At 32.9% G+C, this 27868-nt stretch overlaps 2 protein-coding genes across 2 annotated transcripts in view; one reads left to right on the top strand and one right to left on the bottom strand.

Moving 5' to 3' along the window:
* Nucleotides 1–27868, top strand: part of LOC145695068 (acid phosphatase type 7-like) — a gene marked incomplete in the record, with an annotated part of 142609 nt that overhangs the window by 28207 nt on the left and 86534 nt on the right.
* On the bottom strand, nt 128–27868 carry LOC145695065 (acid phosphatase type 7-like). Its single transcript, XM_081771904.1, has 8 exons — nt 27726–27868; nt 18643–18837; nt 17346–17554; nt 14391–14488; nt 13725–13902; nt 12905–13047; nt 5266–5437; nt 128–433 (listed from the first exon to the last, which is right to left on the bottom strand). The coding sequence occupies exons 1-8, from the start codon at nt 27853–27855 to the stop codon at nt 254–256; spliced, it is 1305 nt and encodes a 434-aa protein (XP_081628030.1). The 5' UTR covers nt 27856–27868; the 3' UTR covers nt 128–253.

The raw sequence follows: 27868 nt of genomic DNA, 5'->3' as shown, positions 1-27868 counted from the left end.
TTTATATTAATCAAACAAAAGTTTAATTTCATTTATATAATTCTTTTCAAGAAAGAATAAATTATCAAATACAAATGCTGAAATCTTTCTTATTTTGGTAGCCATCTTCACTGAGATTTCCTAAATAAATAGTCTTTATACTACAAAGTAATGCTAGAATCATATCGTAAACACAAAGAGAAACAGAGTTTCTGAGACTACAAATACGAGCTAGGGTATCCTAAAACTACATTAAGCAATAAAAGTTTAATTTTTACTCCCACTCGTTAAATCTTAAAATTCTGCTTACATCATTATCATCGGAAACTTGCTCCATGTATAAGTGAGTACTATTGAAGACTTGCATTCGCGTATAACCATAGTCTACGGTTCTAAAGGCCGACCAAGCAGGAGGATCTCCACTGGGAAAAACGTCATGTAACTCTGAGCAACCCTACAAATAAAATGAAAACATTCTAATAAAAATGCATGTAATTCTTATCTAATTAACTTAAGTGTTTATACGACAAATAATTGGTAAGAATCTTTAAAATCAAAAATCTTAAATTAAATTATAGATCAATGTGCTACATCTCGAAGGCATGTTAGTCTTGGCCTTCTTCTTTTACTTCTCTTTATGTCAAGACCATTACACTGCAGAAGTACTATACATCTTACTTGCCACAGTACTTAAAACCAGAGCTAGACATAGCTCCCAACCAGGGTTTACCATATATACAGGATGGTAAGAAACTATTTGAACAAACTTCGGGAGCTGATTCCCGACACCAAAACCAGCAAAAAAAAAAAAATCCTGTGGAACTTTGGTCAGTGAGGGATAGTTTCGGCGATATAAGGTGCCAAAAGCGTGGGAAAATGAACTTCAGAGGGCTGTAATTCAAAAACAACGCTATAGGGAGTGGGTTTAGAACATGACACTCGAAGTCATAACTGCTCGATTGAAAACTATATGTTTCAAATCTCCGCAAGATATGTGTGAGGGATTCCCCAAAGGAACGTAGGGATCTCCTAAATCTGACAAGTAATCCCTACGGTTTTTTAATCCCTCGGTTCCATTATTCTTCGGAAGACACTATTAAAGGTAAGACCCAGTAATATCAAGATTTAGATCAGAGCGCAATGAATTCTTCAGAATGTATATTTCTTGTAGGCTAATGTAACGCTTTCCAGGAACCAGTAGAGGAGTTTAGGAGATGGTACTCAATGTGAAGCAAGGTAAGACAGGGTAAGTTTAGGCAGTGGTGCTATTTAGCCGATTCTCACCGGTTCGCTAGAACCCGTTGTTAAAATATTTCCGGTTCGCAGAACCGTTTGATACACCCAGACATCAGGGCCGTCGCGTGAGCGGGGCGACCGGGGCGATCGCTCCAAGCGCCGCGATCAGGGGGGTGCCGGGATGACAAATCAACAAAATTTAAGGAATTCAGATTATGTTGGTAAATGAATTTTATAAAATAATGTTAAATCAGATGTTTTAATAATGAGAAGGCCACGGCTAAGTAAAATTTATTTATTTGTTTCATAAGGACAACACAACAGGCTTAATGCCCAGTTATAGTGTCGTGTAGATAAATTATCTATCCTACACTATTATACAAACACAAATATACGTCGTTTAATCATGCAGAAGTTATTGCCTGGCAATTATTTTGAACTTGTTTTCGGGCATACTAAATACATCTACTACATGAAATCTAATTATTTCGTTATATGAAGCACACATTCTCCATACAGGAGACTTACGTAATATGTTAGTTCTTGCTTTTCTACAATAGATTGTCATAGCGTTTGCTGTTCTAGTCTTACCTATTAGAACACGTAATAATACTTCTGAAACTAATTCTGGACAATCAATTTTACCCTTTTACAATTTATGTAAGAACAACAAACCAAAAACCCAACTCCCTTTTCTGATGTTTGAAAACAATTTCGTTATTAAGTCTTAATAGCGGATATAGTTTGGGTAGAAACCGGTTTTATTGTATGCAAGCATTCTTAAAAATTTCAACTGTATATTTTCTATTGCATCATTTTAGTGACATTTGGTATCCAAACAGTATAACAGTACCGGTATTCTAATTTTGACCTCACATACGAAAAATATAACCTTATAAATGTTGATTCTTTGTAGAGATTTTACCCTATCCTATAAATTAAATCTAGGTTTCTATATGCACTACTCGTTAATGCGTCAATGTGTTGAGCAAAGGTTAATTTGCTATCGAATATAACTCCTAGACCTTTGATAGTATTTGGGGTAGACAAGGAAGTGCCACTTATTGTATAGGGAAAGTTAATTGGATTTTCTTTTCTCGTGAGAGATACAGATTTACATTTGGACATATTCAGGACCAATTTGTTCTCATTACACCATATTTGAACTCTTTGTAGATCCTATTGAACTTTTCCGCAGTTATCAATTGAACTTACTTTCGAGTATAATTTGAGACTGTCGGCAAAAAAAAACTTGAGAAGCTTTAATACTCAGAGAAATATCATTAATAACAAAAAAAAAAAAAAAAAGACCTAGATTAGATCCTTGAAAGACTCCCGATAGAATATTGAACTTGAAAATTACTGGTAATGTAAAACATCGTCTAGGATTACTGAACTGGAACTTTCTCCAGCCCTCTGTGAGAAGAGTTTTTTTTTCTTTAAATCTTGAAATTTAATATTTGTATCATTATTTGTATATTCTATGCTATTACTATGTTGATGTGTATTGAGTTCAAAATAAACAAGAATAGCACTCGATTTCAATAATTCAAAACCACGTTTTCATTAACTTATATGCAACTTTTAACTGCAAAAGTCACTCACTTTTTTAAAAATTGACATAATACTAACTTCTTTTATCTTACATTATGATCTTACATTCCATATTTAAATCTAGGAGTACAGAATAAACTCTGGTTGTTTCTCATAATACATTAGGAAAGGGACGCCTTAGGCGCTCCGGGCGCCTACAACCCATGCGACGGCCCTGCCAGACATAACAGTAAATTTTACCCAGGAACAGTAAATTTTAGTGTAACTATCTTTCTTTTCTTACAGCTACAGGGTTGAACATATGATCTCTCAGAACAAGGTATAACCGTTTATTTCTTAATCTCAAATGTTCAGATATCAAGAATGAAAACTGGGATCATATGAGGGTAGTGATGAGGGTTATTTATATTTGAAACGCATATATACCATTATCAAGAATTGTCGATTCATTGTTGGATTGCTGTCCCCTTTAGCCTAACCGGCATAACCGTGGGACGTAAAACTTAAAGATTTCATTTCATTTCATTGTTGGATTAAGATCTTTCCAATAATTTTTGACAGCAATTTGTTTCCAAGATATTTGCATTGTTACCTAATTTCGTGATACCAAATTGAATTAAGATGCTGTGTAGGTCTCTTACTTGTTCTTGTGGTTACCAGTAAAAATTTTGCTTGTGTCTACCTTCTATGGTTTGTTTCTAAGAGAATTATATCTATTTATCTACCTATCCATCTACTATCTCTCTCTCTCTCTCTCTCTCTCTCTCTCTCTCTATATATATATATATATATATATATATATATATATATCTCCAGAACCAGTTGTTAAAAAATAGAATAACACCACTGAATTTAGCTTTTGTAAAGCCCATTATAGCTAATGCAGAACAAAGCGTTATTTGTAATCAGGCACGATGCAGTTATTCTAATTGACCACAAACAACAAAACGTTTAGAAGTTTATTTTTTATTTGTCCCTTTCCTATTCAAACTTCAATCACTCAATCTCTTTGTACAGATAGAATAAATTATCGCTACATGAACAGTAATTGCTACAGAAGAGGTTGCATACTATTATAACTCTTGAGAAAGTTCTTTCAATGTTAGGAAGTTCCCCATCAGCCTTTTTATTTAACTCAAGTGCAATTTGATCAAACTGCTACTATTAGGAACTGTTTGTATAAAATACCATAAAAAATGACCAATATACATAAACATTCAGGGCGAATTACAAACAGGACTTATGCACCTAAACAATTGCATTTCTATGCGTAGATTTACATTGATTATGGGGGTAAAGTACGTTAGTATAACTAGGCATTATAGGGAGACCCGGGTTCGATTCCTGGCGGGAGCTCATGTGGTTTGGATTCCACGTTAATCAGTAGGTCCACGTCTCATATAGCCTGGCTGCTGAACGGGATGTTAAAATCAACTCAACTCAACTGGGCATTATATTATTAAACTGCATTACAAAAGCCATTAAACACAATGATTAAGACAGTTCAATATAGACAAAATTTAATACCTGCAAGAAACAGTTTGATATCAAAGGATAACATACCAAACTAACAGAAGCAATGTTTTATTTTGTTTGAGCACAATCAAAATTAACTTTTATATTGTGCTTTGAAACATAAAATTTTAAAATCCTCACCTGTTACAACATTAGCTTCCGTTATATGAAAATGAAAATAAAGTACATCTTGGAACATTTTTTCTTCTATTTGTAAAATCAAAATTTTCTGTTTCTTCCTTTGGAAATACATACATGGAATAAAATGACAAATGCACTCAGGCAAATGTTAAAATTGATTGAAGAAACCAACTGAAAACTTATGATGTTATATGTTTGACAAATCTCTATTTTCACAGTGGGTGGATAGCACCGGTAGACATTTTGAAATATACACGTCTGCGTTCACAACTACTCTTTTTCACGTTTACATGAAAAAGCTTCGGTTGTGGTTATCACGCACCATGCTAAGACATTTGGCTCAAATTTCGATTACAGGATCCACTTTACAATTACGAGTGTGGTTGACTTGTCTCTACTGTAAAATCTCTGGTTTGTGACATTATTACTGCTCGCAACTAAAAAGTATTTTTCGTCGTCCATAATGATGACAATGTCATTCTTCGGCACTATTTACCGCAATGCACGACATTTAAAAAAAAATCTAAAAAAATCGTGCAGTTGTTTGGCAGTATATTGGAGTGTCATATTGCGTTCATATCTCTTCAGGTCAAGTTTCTTCAGTGTGTGGCAGAAGTGTCCTTCGACACCCCGAATTTGGATCCCACTTTACGAGCAATAACTCCAATTCGATTTCCTGCTGATTACTTTAATTCCTGAAGCTTCTGTTGGACAAGAGTAGCGTTAGCATTTCTTAATAATTACTTTGAAGGTTGCAAAAAAGTTTCGAGATAAATGGCCCACCTTGTATATATATATAATTAGTATAAAACCGTGGGAACAACCAAATAGTCAACTTACCGCTGATCCTGTGGTTATATGCACAGGAGCTTTTGGATTTGTATAAGGTGCTTCGTAACTTCCATTGTATACTTCGTAGTTGTATATTGGCCATAACCGTTCATAAGAATGTTCATGTGCCCATATCTCAAGATCAACACCATACGTGTAAAACAGTTCTTCTAATCCAAACCTATAAACAACAGATATATTTACAAGCACAAGGCCAAGAGAAAATACTCTTATTTATGTATTATTAAAATACGAATACAAGTAACTTTAAAATAGCTTTTGCAAATCAAAAATTATTTCGTTCTTAACAGTAAACCATTACTATTAAGTATACCATTATATATATCAAGTATAGAAAACTTTCCACTTATACCCAAAAATTTATATTACAATGAGGGTCTAAAATTTCTCAAATTTCGTAATTTGTTGTAAATGAGTAACAAGCGAGTATTTGAAAATCAACTCGGTTTCTACACATAGTAGTCTATAGTTTCCGGGAATTATTGTTTTATAATGATTCAGTTATACTGCTATACACATATTCTCCTTTCTCTGATTACTCTGATTATCTATTTTGTTTTTATTTTTCGTAATTGTGAGAAATTCTTAAGTAAAAATCACACGGCAATGAATAATAAACCTATTTTTTTATTTTTATTTTTCGTAATTGTGAGAAATTCTTAATTAAAAATCAAATGACAATGAATAATAAACCTTGTCTGAAGCTTAGGAAAATACAAAAAGAATTGCTAATCCTATACATTAATTAAATTATTAAAAAACTGGATACACATCACAACACAAGTAATTCAAAATCTTACGATTTTATAGCACATGCGTGTAGGTACATAATGAAAGTAACGTTAAATATATGTGCCGAAAAGGAAACAAAAGGGTATTACTTTTAAAGGAACTAGTTTAAAAATTATTATTATTATTATTAAATAAAAGCTAACTTGATATTTTTGTGAATTTACTTGCAACTAATTTTAAAATAATCGTGCTATTCTTGTGAAATTTAATTTGTCAATAATTCTAAATGACCTGATCAATTTGAGTACAATCCTTCTACATTAAGGTATATTAAAATTACAGAAAACTTGATTTAAATGGATTCATGCGTTTAACATTACCGAAGAAAGATCTAAGAAACCCTACAACTGAATCAACAATATTCACTGTTGAGGAATTGTAAATATAACTTTACTATTTCGTGATTACTGTTATTTATATTTGAAAAATAAACGAAAAAGAAAAGAACAAAGAAAGACCTTGGACTATAATAATATTATTTTTCCTCAGCATTCAGTGTAGCTACTAGACTTATTTCTTTGACATTTAACGTTTGTTATTGGACTAACTTGAATGAAGCAACATAAGCTGAATATGTAACAAATCACAAGGAAAAATATCACAAATTTAGATTTTAATTTCTATTGTAATATATTGATATTTGTTTTCTAAATAGTGATTTCTAAACGAAGTCTACAAATGAAAATTAAAACTGATTTGTGATTTGCAAGTGAACGCAAGAACCATATAAAAATTTTATACTGTATGTTCGGAAGTTATTTATTTATTTTACCTCAATAATTTATAATTTGGTTGCTGTCTTCTGCTAGAAAGTGGAGAATGTTACTACTTGATTCTTGTAATTACTAAGGATTCTGATGATCGGTGCATTATGCGTAGCGGTAATTTTATTAAGTGAAGTACTAACTATTGTTCTTGCAATTTTACTTATAAATACGTAGTTTTAAGTTTAAGAATTAATCATAGCATGTATCTACGTTGTAAGGAATACTTCGAAACATAACAATCAAGAAATTCACATATAATTTATATTTAATTCACATATCTTTATATATAAAATTGAAAATCACTATGTTTGTGATTCTAAATCTCCTGAACCGCCCGACCGATCTCGATCAAATTTGTAACATGGATGAGGTTCGAGACTGAGCTCGTTTTAGGCCATTCACTTTGGTGGTAGAACTCAGGGGAAGGGGAAGAGGGTATAAAAAAATAAATAAAACTTAATAACTCCTGAACCACTCGACCGAACTTGATCAAATTTTCAACATAGATGAGGTTCAGGCCTGGGATCGTTTTTACGATTTAAATTTGACGGAGCAACGTAGGAGAGGAGAAGGAGGGGAGATATATAAAAATCAAGTTATATAAGACTGAAAGTGACTATTTGTGTAACTCTCTATAACGCTATTAACTCTTGAACTATCCGACCGATCTCAATCAAATTTTCAAGGTACATGAGGTTTGGATCTGGAAACATTTTTGTAATTTCACTTTAACGGTAGGTCCTTGGGGAGGGGGATGTATAAATAAAAATTAATAAAACCTAATAACTTTTGAACCACCCAACCAATCTCGATAAAACTTTCAACATATATGAAGGTCGGGCCTTGGATGTTTTTTATCGTTTCACGGTTGACGAGCCACCTAGAGGAGGGAGAGGGAGAGATATATATCTAAAAAAATGACTGCCTTTGTGACTTCATCACTCTTGAACCACCTGACCGATCTTAATCAAATCTTCAACATACATGAGTTTAGGGGCAGGGATTATTTTAGGCTATTCACATTGACGATGCAACGTAGGGGAGGGGGACTAGGAGAGAAATTTGAAAATGATAAAAAAATAACCGATATTAGTGTTGAATCCATAGTTTTCGGGGTCGATGAGAGAAGCACTGACACTACTTATGCTGTTTCAATCCAAGTTCAGCCCTGACAGTTGGGGAGGGGGAGGATACAATGTAGGGGAGGGGAATAAACATTTAAAAATGATCGAAAATGACTAATATTAGTGTCGAGTCTATAGTTTTAGGAGTAGCTGAAATTACCAGTAACAATTCTGATGTCGTGTGCCGCAGCACGGAGAAGGGGGAGGGGAAGCTATATATAATAATATTCGAAAATGACTAATATTAGTGTCTAATCCATAGTTTCCGGATCATTCAGATGAACAGTGACATTTCTGATCCGATCCGTTTTAAATCCAAAATCAGCCCCGCCACTTGGGAAGGGGAGAAAGAGACATATAAAAATGATGGAAAATGGTCGCTATCAGTGTCAAATTTATAGTTTTGTGGGTCGCTTAGATGAACAGTGATATTTTCGATCCCGTTTAAATTAAAATTCAACCCCGCATCCTGGGGGTGGGGAAGGAAGATATATTTAAAAATGATGGAAAAATGACCGATATTAGTGCTGAATCCACATTTTTTGGTGTGTCGCTGAGACGACCGGTGACACTTCCGATGTCGTGCCGCGCAACATGGAAGAGGAGGAGGGGGAGATATATAAAAATGATTAAAATGGCCGGTATTAGTGTCTGATCCGTAGTTTTTATGGTCGCTGAGATGAAGAGTGACACTTCCGATTCCGTTTAAAACCAAATTCAGCCCCGTAACTTAGGAGAGGGGAAGATAATAAAATGATCAAAAATGTCCAATATTAGTGACGAATTCATGGTTTTCAGGGTCACTGAGATGATGAATGATCTTTCCGATGCCGTTTAAATCTATGTCATTAAAAACGAAAACAGCATATTTCACGGGTACTAAATACATGAGCAGTGTTGGGTAAGTTACTTGTAAAAATGTAACGCGTTACAAGTTACTTTACTTTCTCTTAAAATGTAACGCGTTAGTAACGCGTTACTTGCTTCAAAAAAGTAATTGTTACTTTACTTCGAAAGTAACGCGTTACTAATGCGTTACTTTTAGGTCCGAAACTTTGAGTATGTGGAAAAAATCTTATTACTTCAGTTTTCCGTACTGCTATTACTACCGCTATTATTATTATTATTATTATTATTATTATTATTATTATTATTATTATTATTATTATTATTATTATTATTATTATTATTGCACGTTCTGAATCGATTTATGTAAATGCAAGGACAAATTTTTACTTTGCAACTATATCAACATTTTAATGTAATGTAACATTGACTAAAATGCCATACTGCGTTATTCGTAGGGATGTGCACGAGTGAATTCGAGAAAGTTTTCTTTGAAACTAGATTCGACTAGAAACAGACATCTTTGAACTCGACCCGAGAACTCGGCTTGAAAAATTTCCTCCAACTCGACTCGAATTCGAGTCGAATTTCGAGTCGAGTCGAGTCAAATCTGGTGTATAGTTTCGACTACTCTCTTCAAGTATCTTACATAGACAATATAATTATTATCAATGGTACTACTACTACTACAACTTCTTCTTCTTCTTCTTCTATTATTATTATTATTATTATTATTATTATTATTATTATTATTATTATTATTATTATTATTATTATTATTATTATTATTATTATTATTATAACAACACTATGTATAAACATGAAAGATAGGAGGTTTATATATGAATACTGAAAAAGTAGTTGATTGCCAACCTCGGTAGTCGTGAAGTCTAGGAGTAAAGGACATTGTTCACCAGCTTCTGAATTTGGGTTGAGGGTCTAGGTTGAGTATTCGGGCTCGAGCCAAACGTTGTTAAAAGTTATAGGGCACTGGCCAAATATCTTCAAAACTGCTCGGCCCGGGTTTAGAATTGTCAACGACTCGAGCAGATCGGCTCACAGCTCATTCACTATCGACTCAAACCGAGAAGTGAGCTGAGCCAACAACTCACCCAACCAAGTCGGCTAGAGCCCTTCGCTCAGTTGAGTCGAACCGAGCAGATGGCTTATCCCAACCAAGCCAGCTCGAGCCGATGGTTCACCCCAAGCGAGCCGGCTCGAACCATCGGCTTAGTTAAGCCGATCCGAGCTAAGCTTGTTATAAAAAATTTCTTGTAGTCTCGCTATCGAGACGAGACGAGATGCGAGCAGTGTCCCGTCTCGTGAGCAACACTAAAAGTATTCCATATTACTGCTTAGCTTACATTTCTCATGGCTTTCGCTTTCCAGTGTAATCAGCCCATGATTTCAAAACGAGTTAAAACGAGCGAGCCACTTATCAAACTCGAAACTCGACGCCAAAAACAGTGAATCGGTTCGGAACTCGACTCGAGAATATTACTCTTGACTCGACTCGAAACTCGACTTGGATTCGAGTCGAGTTTTAGCTTGACTCGTGCCCATTTCTATGCGTTAGAAAAAATGGTTGCTTATTATTATTCTGCTAAACTAATTATATAATAATAACAATGTTGCTATGTAAAATTAAAAATACAGAATATAGAGAAACATTATACTACAACTGACAAAGTTAGAACACATGAACTGGGGGTGATCAAAATTGCCAATAACTCTAAAATCGATACATGCTTTTTAAAGCTAGTTGTTTCAAACTCTATAATCAACGGGACTTTAGGATATGCAAACTGATCTATAAGAACCCTAATATTACATACCATCAACATTACATCAATAAAGTAGGCCTGCTCATCAGAACACCGTTTATTCATATTAAGCCCTTACTGAATGTCGTTCATTATGGCACCCTAATTGTTGGTAAATATTTCCCGCCGGGACACCACTTTACTTTTAAATTCTGTTCAGCTGTGGCGTACTTACGATTTTGTTTCGGTGGGGCTTTGCCTGAAAATGTAAAAATTTTGCAAGATATTTTATATACTTTACTATAGTAAGTAAGATTTCGGGGGGGGGGCTTAAGTCCGGAAGTCCCACCCGTAAATACGCCACTGCTGTTCACCATCATCTTCAGCTTTTAAGAAAAAGTTTTCTTTCAAATGTTCGAACGATAAAATATTTTCGTTCTCCATCTTTATAAAAACAACACCATTCAAAGTAAAATAGACTACCAGTACCATTGCACTCATAGTTCACTCACTGAATGTATTGATTTGGAGCTGTCAAAATCTAAGACAAAATCTTCCAGGTGCTTGCAATCAATACACGTGATTTCCCTGAGACTGTCCTCATCTTCCAAAAGCAGCAAGTGGCACTATATTTTGTTATGTAAATAAACAAATCAAATTGTATCTATGAATGTATTTGCAAGCCTACCAACGTGAAGTTCGTAAGGCGAAACGGGAAAATGCACATCGAGATTTCCCGTTCCGCCTTGTATTAATATGAAAAGTGATAACAGGTTTGACATGCTAATTTCATTGCTAGAGGTCATAAGGCGAAACGGGAAAAGGCGAACAGTGCAGAAATTGTCGGTCACTGACATCGTTCATACTCCATTGTTCCATTCTGAGAAATTCACTTACAGGAAAGAAACATTTGTTTCCGAAAAAAATATACATATATTGTAGTTACTCATCCGAAATGTAACGCGAAAAAGTAACGCAAACTAGGTACGTTACTTAAAAATTTGTAACGCGTTACCATTACAGTTATTTTGGAAAAAATGTAACGCGTTACTAGCAAACGTTACTTAAAAAGTAACGCGTTACTTGCGTTACGTTACTTCCCAAGACTGTACATGAGATACGGAGTTGTGCATTTAAATTTTCATTTCAACCCAGCGAAGCGGGTAATATATGCTAGTAATTAATAACATACAGTATATAAATACTGAAAAGACAAAGAACTGATAATAGTGACGTTAAGGAAAAGGTTTATTGCCAAATAATACAGGTGGGAGAATACAAACTACCTTTAGAAAATAATTCGTGTATATGCTTCTTTATCAACCACATAAACAAAGTGATAATGTCCTCTTTCCACATCCACGTTGAAATGACAAATGCTTCTAAACGTTCTGTTGTACTTCTATGTTTTACATCCGAGAAGTGCGAACATTGTATGAGTAGTTCGCGCGCATATCGCAACGAGCGTGTGCGTCGTGTACCGGCATGCCTCGGGAACAACTGTGCTCAGTTTCAGCTCTGTAGCTGACCTGTACGGTTGTGTTCTGTGCTTTCACAATGTTTAAGACTATCAAGTCGCCCGCTGCGTGTGAGGTTCGCTCAGTGATACGGTTTTTGTCAGCAAGAAACCTGTCTGCTGCAGAAATTTATCGACAGATTTGCGAAGTGTACGGTGATACTGTTATGAGTGCAAGCAAAGTACGTAAGTGGGTACGAGAATTCAAAAATGGCCGTGACAACGTCCATGATGAGGACCGCTCCGGTCGCCCTTCTTCGATTACAGACGATTTGGTGGCTTCAGTTGAAGCGAGGGTTTGTGAGAACAGGCGCTTCACAATAACAGCTCTCTCAAACGAATTTCCTGACGTGTCGAGATCAGTGGTTTACAAAATTGTTTCTGAACACCTAAAGTTTAGGAAACTGTACTCCCGTTGGGTCCCGATACGATGTGAAAACGGCAGTGAACTCTTGGTTATCGGAGCAGGCGGCAAGTTTTTATGAAGAGGGTATTTTGAAATTGGTTGAGAGGTATGATAAGTGTTTGAAAAAACTTGGCAACTATGTCGAAAAATAGAGTAAAGTATGTATTTTCTGAAAATACATTTACTTTTTTGAAATAACCTTTCGTTGTGTACTTATGTTCAAACGAACCTTACTTAAAAAAAAACGCCTCGTATTTTATTATTGTTGAGTTTAATTATTTTACCTTACTATTTCCTATCCTCTAGTTATTAATTGTGACAAAGTACAAAGAACAAACTAATTTAATAACAAGAACATAGACGCCGATTAGTTTCTAAATAAATAATATTCTGACAACAATTTCATTATTTACCAATGTACGAAAGGGAGTCCAATTCTTGTAAGTGTTTCGTGGAATGTGCAGTCGTCATGGTCATTGTTGGAACAATACATCGGCCGATGACCATATACGATGATCCATGGTCGTTGAGCTCTATTCTCTGGTCTCGTAGCTTCCTATATAGAGAGAAAAAGTGCACTTAACAAGTTAATTAATTATTAATCCTCGTTTAAAAGTACAAAAGTCTTTTGAAGTGAATTTAGATACTTAACAGGAAATAAACAATCATATAGAATTAATAAAACAGGAAAAAAACACCGCAAGTATTCATTTTATCACTTCCTCCGAACTTACTTTGTGACTCCACGTATCTATTCAAAAGTACTAGTATATCTAATGAACGATATTCATGCTGTGATATGGTATGATTTAAAAAAAAAGTTTCATTCACCATATTCGATACGACGTAAAAATATCAAGTTAGCAAATCAGTAGTTTACTTGCTTTTGTTCTATTCTGGCCCCTGCTTCAGGCTTTCAGGGCATTCTTCCATTTTATGTTATTCTTGGTTCGGAATATATCGTTGTATGGTAATATTCAACATCTTGCGAATGGTTTTATTCACATTTGCGAGGAAATCTGTAGATAGAATGATGAAACGATCACCAGATATTATGGACCAGGTATCACCAGCTAACATGGAACTATTGTAGTACATTTTAGATTTCAAATTTTGTGACCAGTAATATGTAAGTAAAAAATTCTTTTGTAATTTTACAAGAGGTTTACGATTCTTTTAAACATAAAGATCTAAATACAGTTATAATAGTAAAAAAACTTGGTTAACACTTACCTGCAAATCTTGAACCAGCCAATTATATTGGTTTACAAGTTGTTTCAACCCATAACTCAGAAAATAGTAATATTCTGTAGAAATCGATATGAAGTGTATAGGACCCATGTTAAAGCTATAGTACATCCCTTCAGATGAGCCTGGCATACTGAATCGAGCTCGGTAGTTGCTGAAATTACTATGTACAAGAAGTATATAATCAATCGATGCTCTCTTCTAGAAATCCTAACTATACGCTCTAAAAAAATTATATTACCCTTGTTTATGCTTTTCATATTCCAAGTAATTTTAAAGACTATATTTAAACCATTTATATAGACCAGATTAAAGTATAATGAAATGTAGTCCATACCAACTAATAATGTACAATACCTTTACAGTATTGTATTTTAATAATTTCCTCATAAGCTTAATTAGATATGAATAAGTTTTAAAGACATTATCTATAAATTATTTTTGAAGACATCACCTGTATTTTAAAAGCAACTTCAAACAAATATAATGATTATTCCAAAATTTTATATAACACAATTTCACTTTTGAAAAACAAGTAATATTTTTAAAATGCGATTAGATTACATCAATTTATTACGCTTGAATGATCAACAAAGAGTAATGTCTGAAACGAAAATGAAGAACCTAATTAAAATCAACAATATAACTTACTAGGCATATTCGTGATTTCCTGGGCATGTCATGTATGGTAAGTATCCAGCAATAACCTCTATTTGTCGCATAAATTCATCTCCCACTCGAGCGTTTTTCTAATGAAAGAACGAACCAAAAATATCAAATCATAACTTTTTATGCAATATTTCTGATTGGTTTTACATTTACAATTCAAATGTAGCGAATTTAAAGTGTATATGTAGTTGGTTGCAGAAGCGCACACTCATGATGCTATCTTCTGTGTTTGTTGAATGTAAGTACAACGATTTTCACTGTCTTTTAAGTATAGAAAGCTATATTTCTGTTTCACATATCTTAGTGAACTCGAAACAAAAATAGAGTTTGTCATTAAATCAGGTTTTAATAATTTTTATATTAATAATAATGTATTAACAAGTAAATAGACTGTATATATAAGTTCTCAACGTAAAGGATGATTTGTTCAACGTAAAAGGATATTTACAAATTTACACAACACGCTTCTGGGAGAGATGGATATACCACAATGTAACGAAATAAACACTGCTTAGTGGGGTCTAACAACAAAAGCTTCACTACCTAACAGGGTTGAAAATATCACGATTTAAAAAAAAAATTTTTTTTTGATTTTTAAAAATTTAAATCGATTTTTTTTATTGAAATCACTAGTACTTGATTTAAAAAACAGTAAAATTTAAATGTTCATTTTTGTTATTTTGTTTTTGATAAGTTACGGAAGTTTCCCAGTTTCTTTTGGTTAGACTAAAAAGCAAAATTCAGTGCGACCAACTATCGGAGAGAAAAATCAGAAAATGGCCAAAAAAGTGACATTTCATGGCTTGTCATCCTCGTATAGATTTAATTCATGTTTTGCCACTTTTGCATAGATAAAATTAATTTTGCCACCTTCGTATAGATTTAATTTGTTTTGCTTTCCTCGTCCAGATTTAATTCTTGCTTTGCCACCCTCGTATAGATTTAATTCATGTTATGCTATCCTCGTGTAGATATCCACATATTGTGGTAGTCCTAATCTTAGATTTTATTTGTTGTCAAATCTAATTTTCATTTTGTGGTATAAAAACATCAGAAAATACGGAATTAAGTTTACCTGTAAACAACTGTATGTGAAGAATTGGATCATGATGTAAACACACTGTTATACAATCATGTCTGTGAATTCGTCTTATGTGCTGATGACAGCTTCCCTTGTATAATTAGCTTATCACGGAAAGCTGGCACAAACACATTTCTTACTTCCTAAATTCCCAAATTTGTTCTGGAACTTCTGCAACCCGCACTCGTAAAAGTTTTATTACTGCACGTGACTTTTTGTCACGTCCACAAGCTTTTAGCTTATCAACCTCAGCAAAGATCCTGTTATAAAATCTTAGGTAATTTTAAAGATAGAGGCCAGTGATACTCAGAAAATAAACGACGCAAGATCTATGTCTATTGTAATCATGGACATAACTAAAGTTTGTACTCTTTACCAGACTTTGATTTAAACAACATCCACTTCTAGTTTAACACCGCATAGTTGTTAAGGACCAGTAAATGATTAATAGCCATCATTACTTCGTATTTGAGATAATAATCTACCACCGACCAAGACTATATCAGGATTTGAGCTCAACGACAATTAAAAGCACGAAACTAGAATATTCATCATCATCATCAGGATGTGTCAGCAACATCTGCTTTTCCCAATGCATACGACAATTCACTAACAGACGCTTTTATTAAAACTTTTTTAAAGTTGATTTATGAGATTTAATTTTATATCTTTCGCAAACACCTCCAAACTAGAACCTAAAATTAGGATAAAACTCAAATTTTAACAATATATTAGGGTATAAGTTGGTGGTAGATGCTAATACAAAATCACGATATTATCAACTTTTACCCTATATTGCATGTTGGTATCACATTCTTAAGGATTTTCATTGTTCCTCGCACTTTTTTATTATTTTAGTGAATAATTAAAAAAATAATAAAAGGCATCAATTTAGGAAGTGCACTACATAGTAGGCACAGAATGTTATTAAATGAACTAATAAATCTTCCAAGTACTCCCTTATAAGCTAGAAATCCGGATGCGTAGATTATAATTTAATAATTGTCATGTATTTAAATTTCTACACTGTATCAAAGGACTTTAAAGTACCAATCAGTACCAGTAAAGTACCAAAGTACCAATATATCATTTTGCTAGTATTAAATGACCCAATTTTTAAAATTATCATGTTTGCTGTTGCTAAGTGAGGTACAAAAATAAAAAGACAGGAAAACGTAGTGAAGATCCTTAATAAATTTTCACATAGCGGGTATTCTGAAAAAGACATCCAAGGACCACAAAAATTGTTTTACAAGTAAAAAGAAAAAAAATAATTAAAATGCTATATAATAGTATAATCACCGAGGCCTTATTCAGCCGCTAGGGTCAACTAAAAATCTGACTATATAGCTACGTTATACATAAACTTTGGATCATTAAGCAATTATATCGATTCTTGCCAGATGGCAATTGAAGCCGGTAGATGTGGACACTAATTCCATCTCAATACAAGTTATATCATGCTTTATCTTTAACAATTTGTGTGTATATGTGTTTCCTTGCTTCTCCGTTAGCAAGTAGCTGTGTTTATTTATCTTTACATATATAACTTGTACTGACGCTAATACATGATGTTTGTATCAACGTCTACCGGTTCTACTTGTCATCTGAAAAGAACTGATGCAACTACCTAATAGATTCGTGGAGTAAGGCTACTGCCCAAAACTTATCTATATGGATTTCTACATCGTTTGATGGAGGTCCTGGAGGGTATACCACTATATAGCACGTTCATTTTGTTTAGACATGTAAAATAGTTTCTTTTGGTCCAGGGGCAACATTTGTAGAATACTCGACATATATAACTAATTCTCATTACGTAAAACACAGATATAATTATAATAATGTTCACTTACACTATCCATATCATATGCAAAATCCCCCACATGCAGAACAGCATCATACATTCCTCGGACTACTTCTTGCTGTAACCGTGGCAAAGACTGAGCGTTCTCATTTCCCAGATCGCCATATACAGCTAATCGAGGACTCCAGTCAACTCCATCCTTCATCGCAGTGAAATAAAAGAGACTGGACCATCCATACTTACTACCACAGTGGTAGGCTACGAAAGAAAATGTGTATATTGTCAAAATTCTGTATTTTTGTACTAGCACAGTCGTAACATAAATTCTGAATTTGAAATACACTGTATATGTATATATACATATACAAGGTGTTTCAAAACAAAACCGGCAACATTTGGGAGGTGATTCCTGACACCAAGATAACACGAAAAGTATAGACCAACCTGGGTGCACAAATGCTTCCTTTCGGAGTTATAGGCTGCCGAAAATATGAAAAAAAAAAAAAAAGAAATTTAAAGGTCCATAGCTCCTAAACTGTGCGGCCTACCGTAGTCGGGTCAAGACTTCACTTAGGAACTAATATGTGCCCTATCCAAAAAAAAACATGTTTCAGAATCCTAAGGTACTCACGCAAGAATTTTTAGAGAGGGTGTTTTTCTACGGTCATATAACTTGATGTACTCATCGACTACCTCTATAAAAATTGTTGCGAAGTATCGCAGTATTCTGAAACATGTATTTTTGTTTAGGGCACATACTATTTCCTGAGTGAAGTCTTGACCCGACTACGGTAGGTCCCGTAATTTTAGAACTATAGACCTTTAAAGTTCATTTTTTCATGTTTTCGGCAGCTTATAACTCGGAAAGGAAGCATTTGTGCACCCAGGTTGGTCTATAATTTTTGTCTTATCTTGGTTCAGGAATCACCTCCCAAACGTTGTCGGTGTTGTTTTCAAACACCCTGTATATGTGCATTTGTTAAGCGAACAACTATAAATTAAACTCAAGAATGCGTCTAAATATCTAATAATGCTGAAATTTTTAGACAGAACCCCCATCTTCATCAGCGGCTTATTTATTTACATAAAATTTCCATATAATCTTTTGTACATAAGGAAAAGGAATGGCCATCCTACTATTGCTCTGCTCGCTTATAGTCGTTCCATCACATACATTAGACTCTGCTTTAGGACCACCCACAAAATTATAGAATATGTGTCTTCGAATTTCTCCGAAAATAACGAGTAAAAAAGAAAAACTTATAATTCAAACTTCAATAAAAGAAAGCCTTAATTTAATACTACAGACACTTTATTGTTAATTTATAATATCACGCAATACTCACTGTATCTCGTTCCTGGAGTTAGGTTAGTAAGTTTCACTCTGTGAATATACTGAGTTCGAGCTTCGTCCCCACCGTCAACAAATTTCGTTTCTGTGCCGTAAAAAACATTAACTAAAGTAGTTTCACCAAATTCCACAACCGACTCTTCAGTACTGTTCATAGTGCTCCAAGTGACAACCATTTCATGAGGATTATCTGCAAAATATGAATTTTAAATATTTTATAATAATCTACGTAAGAGGAAATAAAACTCTTGTTATATGCCTATGCATATATCTGAAATAGTGAAATCATGTTTGGTAAATAATTAAACTTCCATCTAGATTAGCTAATGAGAAAGAAATAAGGACAAAGTAGAACTAATTTTCTAAAAATGATAAACAAAACTCAAGGTATTCCAACTACGTACCCGAAGCAATTAGAATGTATGCACATGAAAAATTTGAAAATTGTAAATTGCAAAGATGTTATGCTGCTTCAGGATACCGCATGGTCATGTATTGCTAAAGTAATGTGTGACACCATTATCCAACCTGGTGGAAAATGCAAATGCACCCTCCATATTCTTCGAATTTTACACTATCCGATGATCATTAATTATTCTATTTATCTGTGCGTACGATAGTTCTGCACCAGATGCAAAATCATTACAGTCGAAGTGGGAGAGGGCGGAACAGAAGTAAAAAACTTTTCGTGCTGCAATATTTCGACATACGAGAAATCTTCAGGTAGTCTTACTTTGTTATCGACTTTCTATTTGTTAGTCAAAATCAAACAGGACTTTTCTTGGATGCCTAATATCATTAGTTTCGTTTTCAATTGGTAATTGGCGAAAAACATATAACTTTATTTAACTTCTTTACATTTTCTTCTTCTTCTTCTTCTTCTTCTTCTTCTTATTATTATTATTATTATTATTATTATTATTATTATTATTATTATTATTATTATTACTTATAATGATGTTTTGATGACTATGGTTTTAAATTGCGCTTTGACGACACCATGTACTTCATGTTATCTATTGTAGCAAACAGAGCAGAAACAGATTCTTGTTTGCTTGCAGAAGGATGGATTTCTTTCAGATATGCGCTTGTTATTCTATTGGTTTTGTTAAGCGTTAATTATGTCGATTTAGATTATTATTATTTGAAATTATTTTTTGATTAAGTTTATCTTTAGTGTGGTAAAAAAATCACAGTCGAAAAAAAAAGTTATATATTTTAAATATTTTTCATACAGGTGGAAAAACCAGAGATTGATTTATTTCTCTATGTTCATTGAGTTAGAAGAGACCAGAAGTTTCCACCTAACAGTAAAATTCTAAATATTGTTCTATGCTACGTAACTTCTGTAGGTGAGTGGGTCACAACAGAAATAGGTTAAGAGAAATTTAACCACAGTTACACGATTGATATAAAAGACTGCCGTAAATTTGCTTCGGGGTCCAGTTGGTACAGTGCAGAGGCAAGGTAGTTGTTTTGAAGAAGTCTCCATCGTTCGGAACATAGAGATGGATCTCTCCTGCCCATCAAAGGTTGGATCTTCTGGTCTATTCTGCCGAATAGTATTGTAACTAACTATCCTTCTACTTATCCTATAATATGGATAAATGTTAAATTGTGATTTTCAGTAGGAAATGTTAAAGATTCTTACCATGTAATAGAAAATGTCTCCCATCTAATTCTCACTTTCATAAATATTCAATTAACTAGCTTTCACTTTTGTTACCGCCATTAATTAGTTATTAATTTTGTAACTTCATTTAATTTGTCATATCATATTTCAATAAATCATTGTAAATATACTAGCAACCCTTTATACATAATTTAAGTTTGTTTCCATAATTTAACTAAAGGTGTATCTTCTTTGCAGTGACAGGCATTTTGGTTAGCCAATGCTCTTGCCAAGATAGTTCGTTTACATTTGCTAATGACGTTATGGCTAACAGAGTTAAATATTACACCCGAATAGAAAAGTACACCACATTAGACTGTTATCTGAAGAGCAATTGTTTAATTGAGCTTACACAATTTCTTTTTTCCTATTCTTACAGTAACGAATGAAAATATTTGTTTCGGAGCATACACTTTTTCTTCAAGCAAATACAGAACTACTCTGAACAAGCAAAAAATATCGGTTGGATATTCGATAAATAAAGAATAAGCATCACTATAAACTAATCGGCGAAGCAGTAAGAATTCCGCTATCGCTTCCGTTGGAAGCAATGATCGTTATGCAATCAGCTTGAGTTCAAGGGGAGGAAAACATAATCAATGGTGGTTCTGTGAGATGAAACAGTCCCAAACCATCCTGCGGGACGAGTATTTATTAGGGATGGCCACATTTTTTCGAAAAATACTTTTTCAAAAACGAAAAACGAAAAACAAAAAATTTTTCGAAAAAGCGAAAAACGAAAAAATGAAAAATGAACTTTCCGAAAATCGAAAAACAGATTTTTCGAAAAAGGCCATCCCTAGTATTTATCCGTACAGCGAGCTACAGGGTGCTACGAGATGGAAAATATTTTGAGTACATCAAATGACATGACCCACATTTAAGTGCATATTTGAACTGTGAGAATTGTAGCTTTGCATTTATGAAAGGACTGCATTCTTTAGAGAATCGGGTACTTCATAATCGAATTATTTGTATTTTTAAAATTTAAAATTTAAAGATCTACTAATCCATGTTTCGTCAACGTACAAGACAGGAACTTATGCCTGAATTGTTAATATTTGAATCAGAATAGGAAATCATTACAGTCGATTTCCACTAGAACGCTTCAAAATTACATGAAATCTTTCAGTTTAACGTCCCACGATTATGCTCTTTAGGATAACAAAGACGGATGATTAAGGCAAGTGGATGATGATGAAAGAATCAATGGAATGAAAATATGGGAGAAAATGGGAGTATCCATAGAAAACCCACGGAAACGATACTGCCTATAACAAATTTACTTCCCCGGGGATCGAACTAGGAACCCCACACACCAGAGGTAAGTGCTCTACCACTGAGCCACAGTGCCCTCCATGGTCTACTAGAAAAAGGAAAGAGGGAGGTTTGTGAAACATAGAAGGAAAATATAACTCCATGACATACCATAGGTAACAATATTTGGTACAAAATAATAATGACCTAGGAGTATACCTTACTTTATATTTGATACGTGTTCTTTACGTTCAATTAGCAACAATATTTTGTCGTTTACAGAGAATACGTAATTGCATTAGTTAATGTTCGGCGTGTTTCTAACTATCAACTTGAGGAATAATATGACATATCAGTCTGTCAAACGCCTCAAAATAATAAGATATTATTTACAGTATGACTTTGGAAATACTTTTTCTAGAGTGAGCGAATTAGTTTTATACCTGATAATATGAAGATTCATTCAGATTTTATAAAATCCGAATTATATTAGGATTTTGCGCCATGATTTCAGACCAAATATATCATTCTACACTCCAGAGGTAAGAACTCGTTCCCTAGAAGTTTATGACTAACGCACCATAGCAACTAATCTTACATATAAAAATGAATATTTGTTCGTTTGTCCCACGTACCCACCCATTGTAACAAACCCACAACATTGACTTTGTATACTTCAAAGTAATTTTACCGAAGAAACTATAGTGTGAAAGAGACCTCAGGTTCGTATCCTAAGGGAAGAATAGGGGGCTTCAATTTGGAAGTAGTAGTTTAAGTAAAAATATGAAGTATCTCACAAATTTCTTGTTAGAAACATAACACTCGGTATGTAAACTCATTTCTTAAAACCAAGTTGACATACACAGATAACTAACAATCAGGAAAAAAAAAATACTATGGGGGTAAGACACCCCTAGGGGGCTGGAAAGTAGTGAAATGTATAACTAATCGGAAACGACCGATATATTGGTGTCAAATCCATAGTTTTCGGGGTCGCTGAGATGACTAGTGATACCCAAATATCGTTTAAGTTTAAGTACAGCCTCCATCGACATGAGGTGCAAGGTGAGAAGTGATGAAAAATAAAATGTTCAAAATGACAGAGATCAGTGTCGAAATCCGTAGTTTTCGGGGTCGTTAAGCTGATTGGTATCAGACTCTATGGTACTTAAGCAGAAATGTAGTCAACACGGTCCCTGTCACCTGGTCCGAGACTTGACAAGGCAACGCCAAAGTCATACTGTAAGTGATGTCTTATTCTGAGGCGTTTGACAGACTGATATGCCATAATATTCCTCAAGTTCAGTATTAACAATTATCTTCAGACGAGAGCAACACCAAAAGTGTTCGTCCCTACTTATTCTACTCAGTTCTTAAATTTCTGACAGGGGGTACGCTGAAGGCATTGTGCATATCAGTTGGACCGGAAGTGAGAGGAGAAACGCCAAAGACGTTGCTTTTTACTTATTCTACTCAGTTCTTTATGTTAAAATATGGTGCATAAACATTACTCTTCCCATGCAACGCCGCGTATTTCCGTTAGTGGTAAATATTCGACAAACAAACTGAATTGAGAGTCAGATGCACAGACTCAAAAGGTGGATTAATTTTCTTAAATACATCTCTGACTTCCTTAACTTTCAATTTCTTAAATACATGCCTGTGTTCTATTTTTTTTAATAATTAAAATACTTGCATTTCTTAACTTTAATTTCAATAATCTAAACCAAGGATACACTCTACTTTTAGTATATGTTATATTCAATATCATATCTATACTTTATTGATGAAAAAACAAAAAAGTTGATTTGTATTGAAAGCAGCACACGTCTTGCACGTGGTTGTAAAACTATTATTATTGTTATCATAATATAATAAACCAAAGAAGCAGATCTGACGCTGCATTTATTACAGATAACATTCAATTTCAACAGTTATTATCTTTACAAGCATAATTTAATTTCATTATCTTCATAATACAAAACTCCATATTTTGCACTTTCCTCAAGTGTAGGAAGTAAAGTTATTCTCTTTCCTTTCTCCTCACACCTACAAATACATTGCTTTATTAATCATAAAATTATCTTTTGTATATAATTCAAGGACTTTCAAGTATTGCTAATCATGTTATATAAGAGTTACATACTATTTATATCAGTTAATGCTATGGAGGCAGCGTGCTCAGCTATAAATTGTATTATTTAATAGATGATAACATTCGAACAATGATTATAAAGAAACTTATTGATATAATCAATTGACAAGAATTTGCATTATCAAGAGGTCATATGACGTCTTTTTTTTTTTTAAATTTAACATTTTTTTTTTTTTAACAAGCCTGTAAGGCTATGAGAAAAACATTTTACAATAATAAGAGAGAACTACAGCGAGCGTGTCAATAATTTACCTCACAGGGCTTTTCTCTTACCTTAAAGAAGAAAGCGGTTTGTGTTGCATAAAAATTCAATTCTACGCTATTGTCTGAAAATGAGAAGGAAATTTGGAAATTCTTCTTAGAGTCTAAGTTTGGGGTTAACTAATAGCACTGAGATATTCACCATTTTTTGGAAAGTCAGATTTTTAATTTTTTTTAGCATTTTTAAATTATCATTAACAAATTTGTTATCTTTGGAATTATTATTATTATTATTATTATTATTATTATTATTATTATTATTATTATTATTATTATTATTATTATTATTATTAATTACTGAAATTTCTATTGCTTATTTTGTTGCAAATAAGGCCTTACATAAATTTTGAGTATTATCGTAAATTTTCACGGACCTCAAAGTTTCTTTCTCACTTTGCTTTGAAAAATATGCTACAGCAACTTAGACCTTGGGTTAAATGCATCTACTTATTACAATATAAGATTACGAATACATTTAGAAGAAATTTTACGAAACTACAAACACAAAGAGTAATTTATTCACTAAACGAGTGCTAACAATATACAATTTAGAATTACTCTTCTCGTAAGTTGCATAAATTAATGCTTCCTTTACACATGTTATGAGCCAAAACTCTGACCCCAATAAGACAGACACTTCGAAGTCCAGAGATGGAGGTTTTCATGTGTAAGCAAAGTCTTATCAATAAAACAAAGGAAAACGCTTTTAAAACTGAAAAAAAAAAATAATAATTTTAATAATAATAAATAAATAAACGATCTGTATTACACCACACGCAGTGGTGAAAAGGAAAGATTAAAAGAAAATGAAAGGTCTAACTTTAAATTTTTAATTGTCTGGCCAAATGTGCGGCTCGCACAAACATAATGTAAGCGCCACTTCCGATGAAATTGGGTTATTATGTAGAATGGGTTGGGATTGTATCATAGAGCAGTATGCAGGCAGTTTAATTTCGGAAATATACCTGCAGATGGCTAGAGTAGCTTATTTGGTATGTGTCACTGCACTGAATTACATACGGATGTTGACCCTTCTTCCCCAATTTAATTGAAAGTCAGAAAATGTGACATACCATTAAGTTTTCCCGAACTGGTCAAATAATTCTGCATTTAAGAAAAGAACATATTAATTGAGAATTCTAAGGTTACGTTAGAGGTGAACTTCTCATATTCTGGATAGGAGGAATGGTATTTTTACAACTATTCTAATTATTATTATTATTATTATTATTATTATTATTATTATTATTATTATTATTATTATTATTAATAATAATAATAATAATAATAATAATAATAATAATAATAATAATAATAATAATAATAATAACTTTATTTCGAGTGCTGCAAACAGTTCGTACGCAAAAACCCAGCACTTGTAAAAATATTACACAATAGGCTACAAGTAAGATAATAATTATAATAAATGGAAAGTCAAATGTAAGCTTAGCAGGTTAGATTCCTTTTTAGAAGTAAAAATACATAGTAAAAAAAATCACGATCTAATAAAAATGGCCAATGTACTAAACAATGTAGGTTGCTGTTTCATTTCAAATAAGTTTCTAAATTTTAATGCACATCAAACTAAAATATATCTTTTATTTTCGTATTGGTTAAACTATCTTGAGACAAATATAACTTTTTTTAATCATAATTTTAATATATTCATTAATCTACATAACAGATACTCTGTAAGATTTCAAAAATACATGATTATGGTCAGCTTAAATTATAACATTTTGCAACTCCTTTTAGTATCTCAGATTTCGAATTTAACGGGACCATCGTCGACTGATTTCTTATTCTCTAATTTAATACTTTATACCTACATTTTCTAGACAATATTTGCTACAGTGCTAATTTTCTAATACATTTGAATATATGTTCTATCGATGAAGTTTCTTTTGTCAGACAGACTTTGGAATCCTCAATAATTTACCTAATATTCATAATTATGAGAACAATAATTATTTTTAATTTTGTAGCAAAGCACCCTGACAAAATATTTCTGAATAGCTTCTATTTTGTTTATTAGCGCGTTACAGATATTGTTCCATACGACTGAATCAAACGCTAGTTTAGATCTGACTAGTTTCTTGTATAAGTAAAAATATGAACTACCATCTTTAAAATCAGGCCATTGATTGAATATAAATCCCCCGATGGCAGAATCTTCTTTGTCTTTCTGCTATAAGCTTTTGTAAATCAAAAATTTTCTGCAAGATTTCTGCAAAACTTTTCTGCAGAAGAAACACTTGTGATTCTTAAAAATACGCTTTACGCGATGTAAAAAACAGTTCAAACTATACTTATGCGAGTCGTCCGTGCATTTAAGACATCTACACATAGCAGGTATGTTTTTATACTTTTCTGTTGACTATATATATATATATATATATATATATATATATATATATATATATATATAGGCCTATATATACATTTCGCAATTTTCTGCACAGGTGCGGCAAATTTTCTGCGATCACATAGCAGATAGCGGCATGTTCTGCTATGGGGGTAAATCCTATAACTTTTCTTGGCCCCTTGAACTGTATTATTTATATGACTGCCAAATTTCAGTTGCCTGTCACATAGATAAACCTAGACTTTTGATTTGTTCTTTCTTATTTACTGTTACTCCATTTATTCTATATGTACTAACAAAATATTGAATCTTGTTCGTAAATGCCATACATTTAGCTTTTCACAGTAGATTTGTAATAAATTACATTTGCACTAGTTATTTATTGTATCCAAATATTTTTGTAATAAGTAATTATCGTATTCGTTGTTAACTATTCTAAAAAAAAATATGCCATCTGCACATAGTAATATTTTTGAATATTTAATTTTATTTTAGATAAATCGTTTGGGTATTTCCTTCCCTATTTGACCTTCAATAGATGATACACTGTCAATTTTTACCTTAAAAGTTCTATTTCACAGGTAGCTTTCAAACCATCTAATGTATGCTAATGATAATCCGATACGTGATAACTTATTAAGGAATAATAATAATAATAATAATAATAATAATAATAATAATAATAATAATAATAATAATAATAATAATAATAATAATAATAATATCACACATCTATTAATTCATATACAAATTCAGAAAGGTTACCCTATTAACCTAGACACACACTAGTCAAAATTTTTCACCAGTTGAACTCCTGTTATGCTATTATATTGAAAAGAGGGCTTATGTCAAAGCGTATAATCATGCTCGTTATTTTGCATATTTATTGAGATACTAATATTCCATTAGAGATAGAAAATGCGTTACAACTTGAACTTAACATAGAAAAAAAATTACAAGCGGAGTTCTTGTAAACGTATCTTTATTTCACCTAAAAATTACGTTTTTTTTTTTTTTTTTTTAAATAAAAGGGAAGTTATCAGTGTTACAAATCTGATACTAATCTTTAATCGAACTTGAATTTAATTGCGTCATCAAAAGTAATCACATTAGTGCATTTGATGAGATAATATATACATTTACTATAATCTTATCGTATTTATTTTGTTTACCAGTAACTTACACTACACAATTTCGTCCTTGAACTTGGCAATGCAAGTACATGCACTCCCATAAAATATTTACACGCATATCATTAAGTAACATCTAAATAAATAATTGCTATTTTTTTTTCTTTCTTAAAGTCGATATGAAGTTTCAATTGTTTCAGAGATTATCATAAAGATATCCGTACTAAACGAAGCTTACCTCCATATGATATATGGATTTGCTCGGGCTGGTGATATACTAAGCGATCTAACCTTGATCCATACGCAGCTTCCAATATCAACAATACAAAAATTAATGCTTCCCTCATATTGAACCTGAAATGTAACATTAAAAATGTTTAG

The sequence above is a fragment of the Thermobia domestica genome, chromosome 9, assembly GCF_964235325.1.
Source record: "Thermobia domestica chromosome 9, izTheDome1.hap1.1, whole genome shotgun sequence".
NCBI classification, from domain to species: Eukaryota; Metazoa; Arthropoda; class Insecta; order Zygentoma; family Lepismatidae; genus Thermobia; species Thermobia domestica.
Note: the sequence above shows the minus strand (reverse complement) of the source record. Positions and strands in the feature narration are given on the sequence as shown.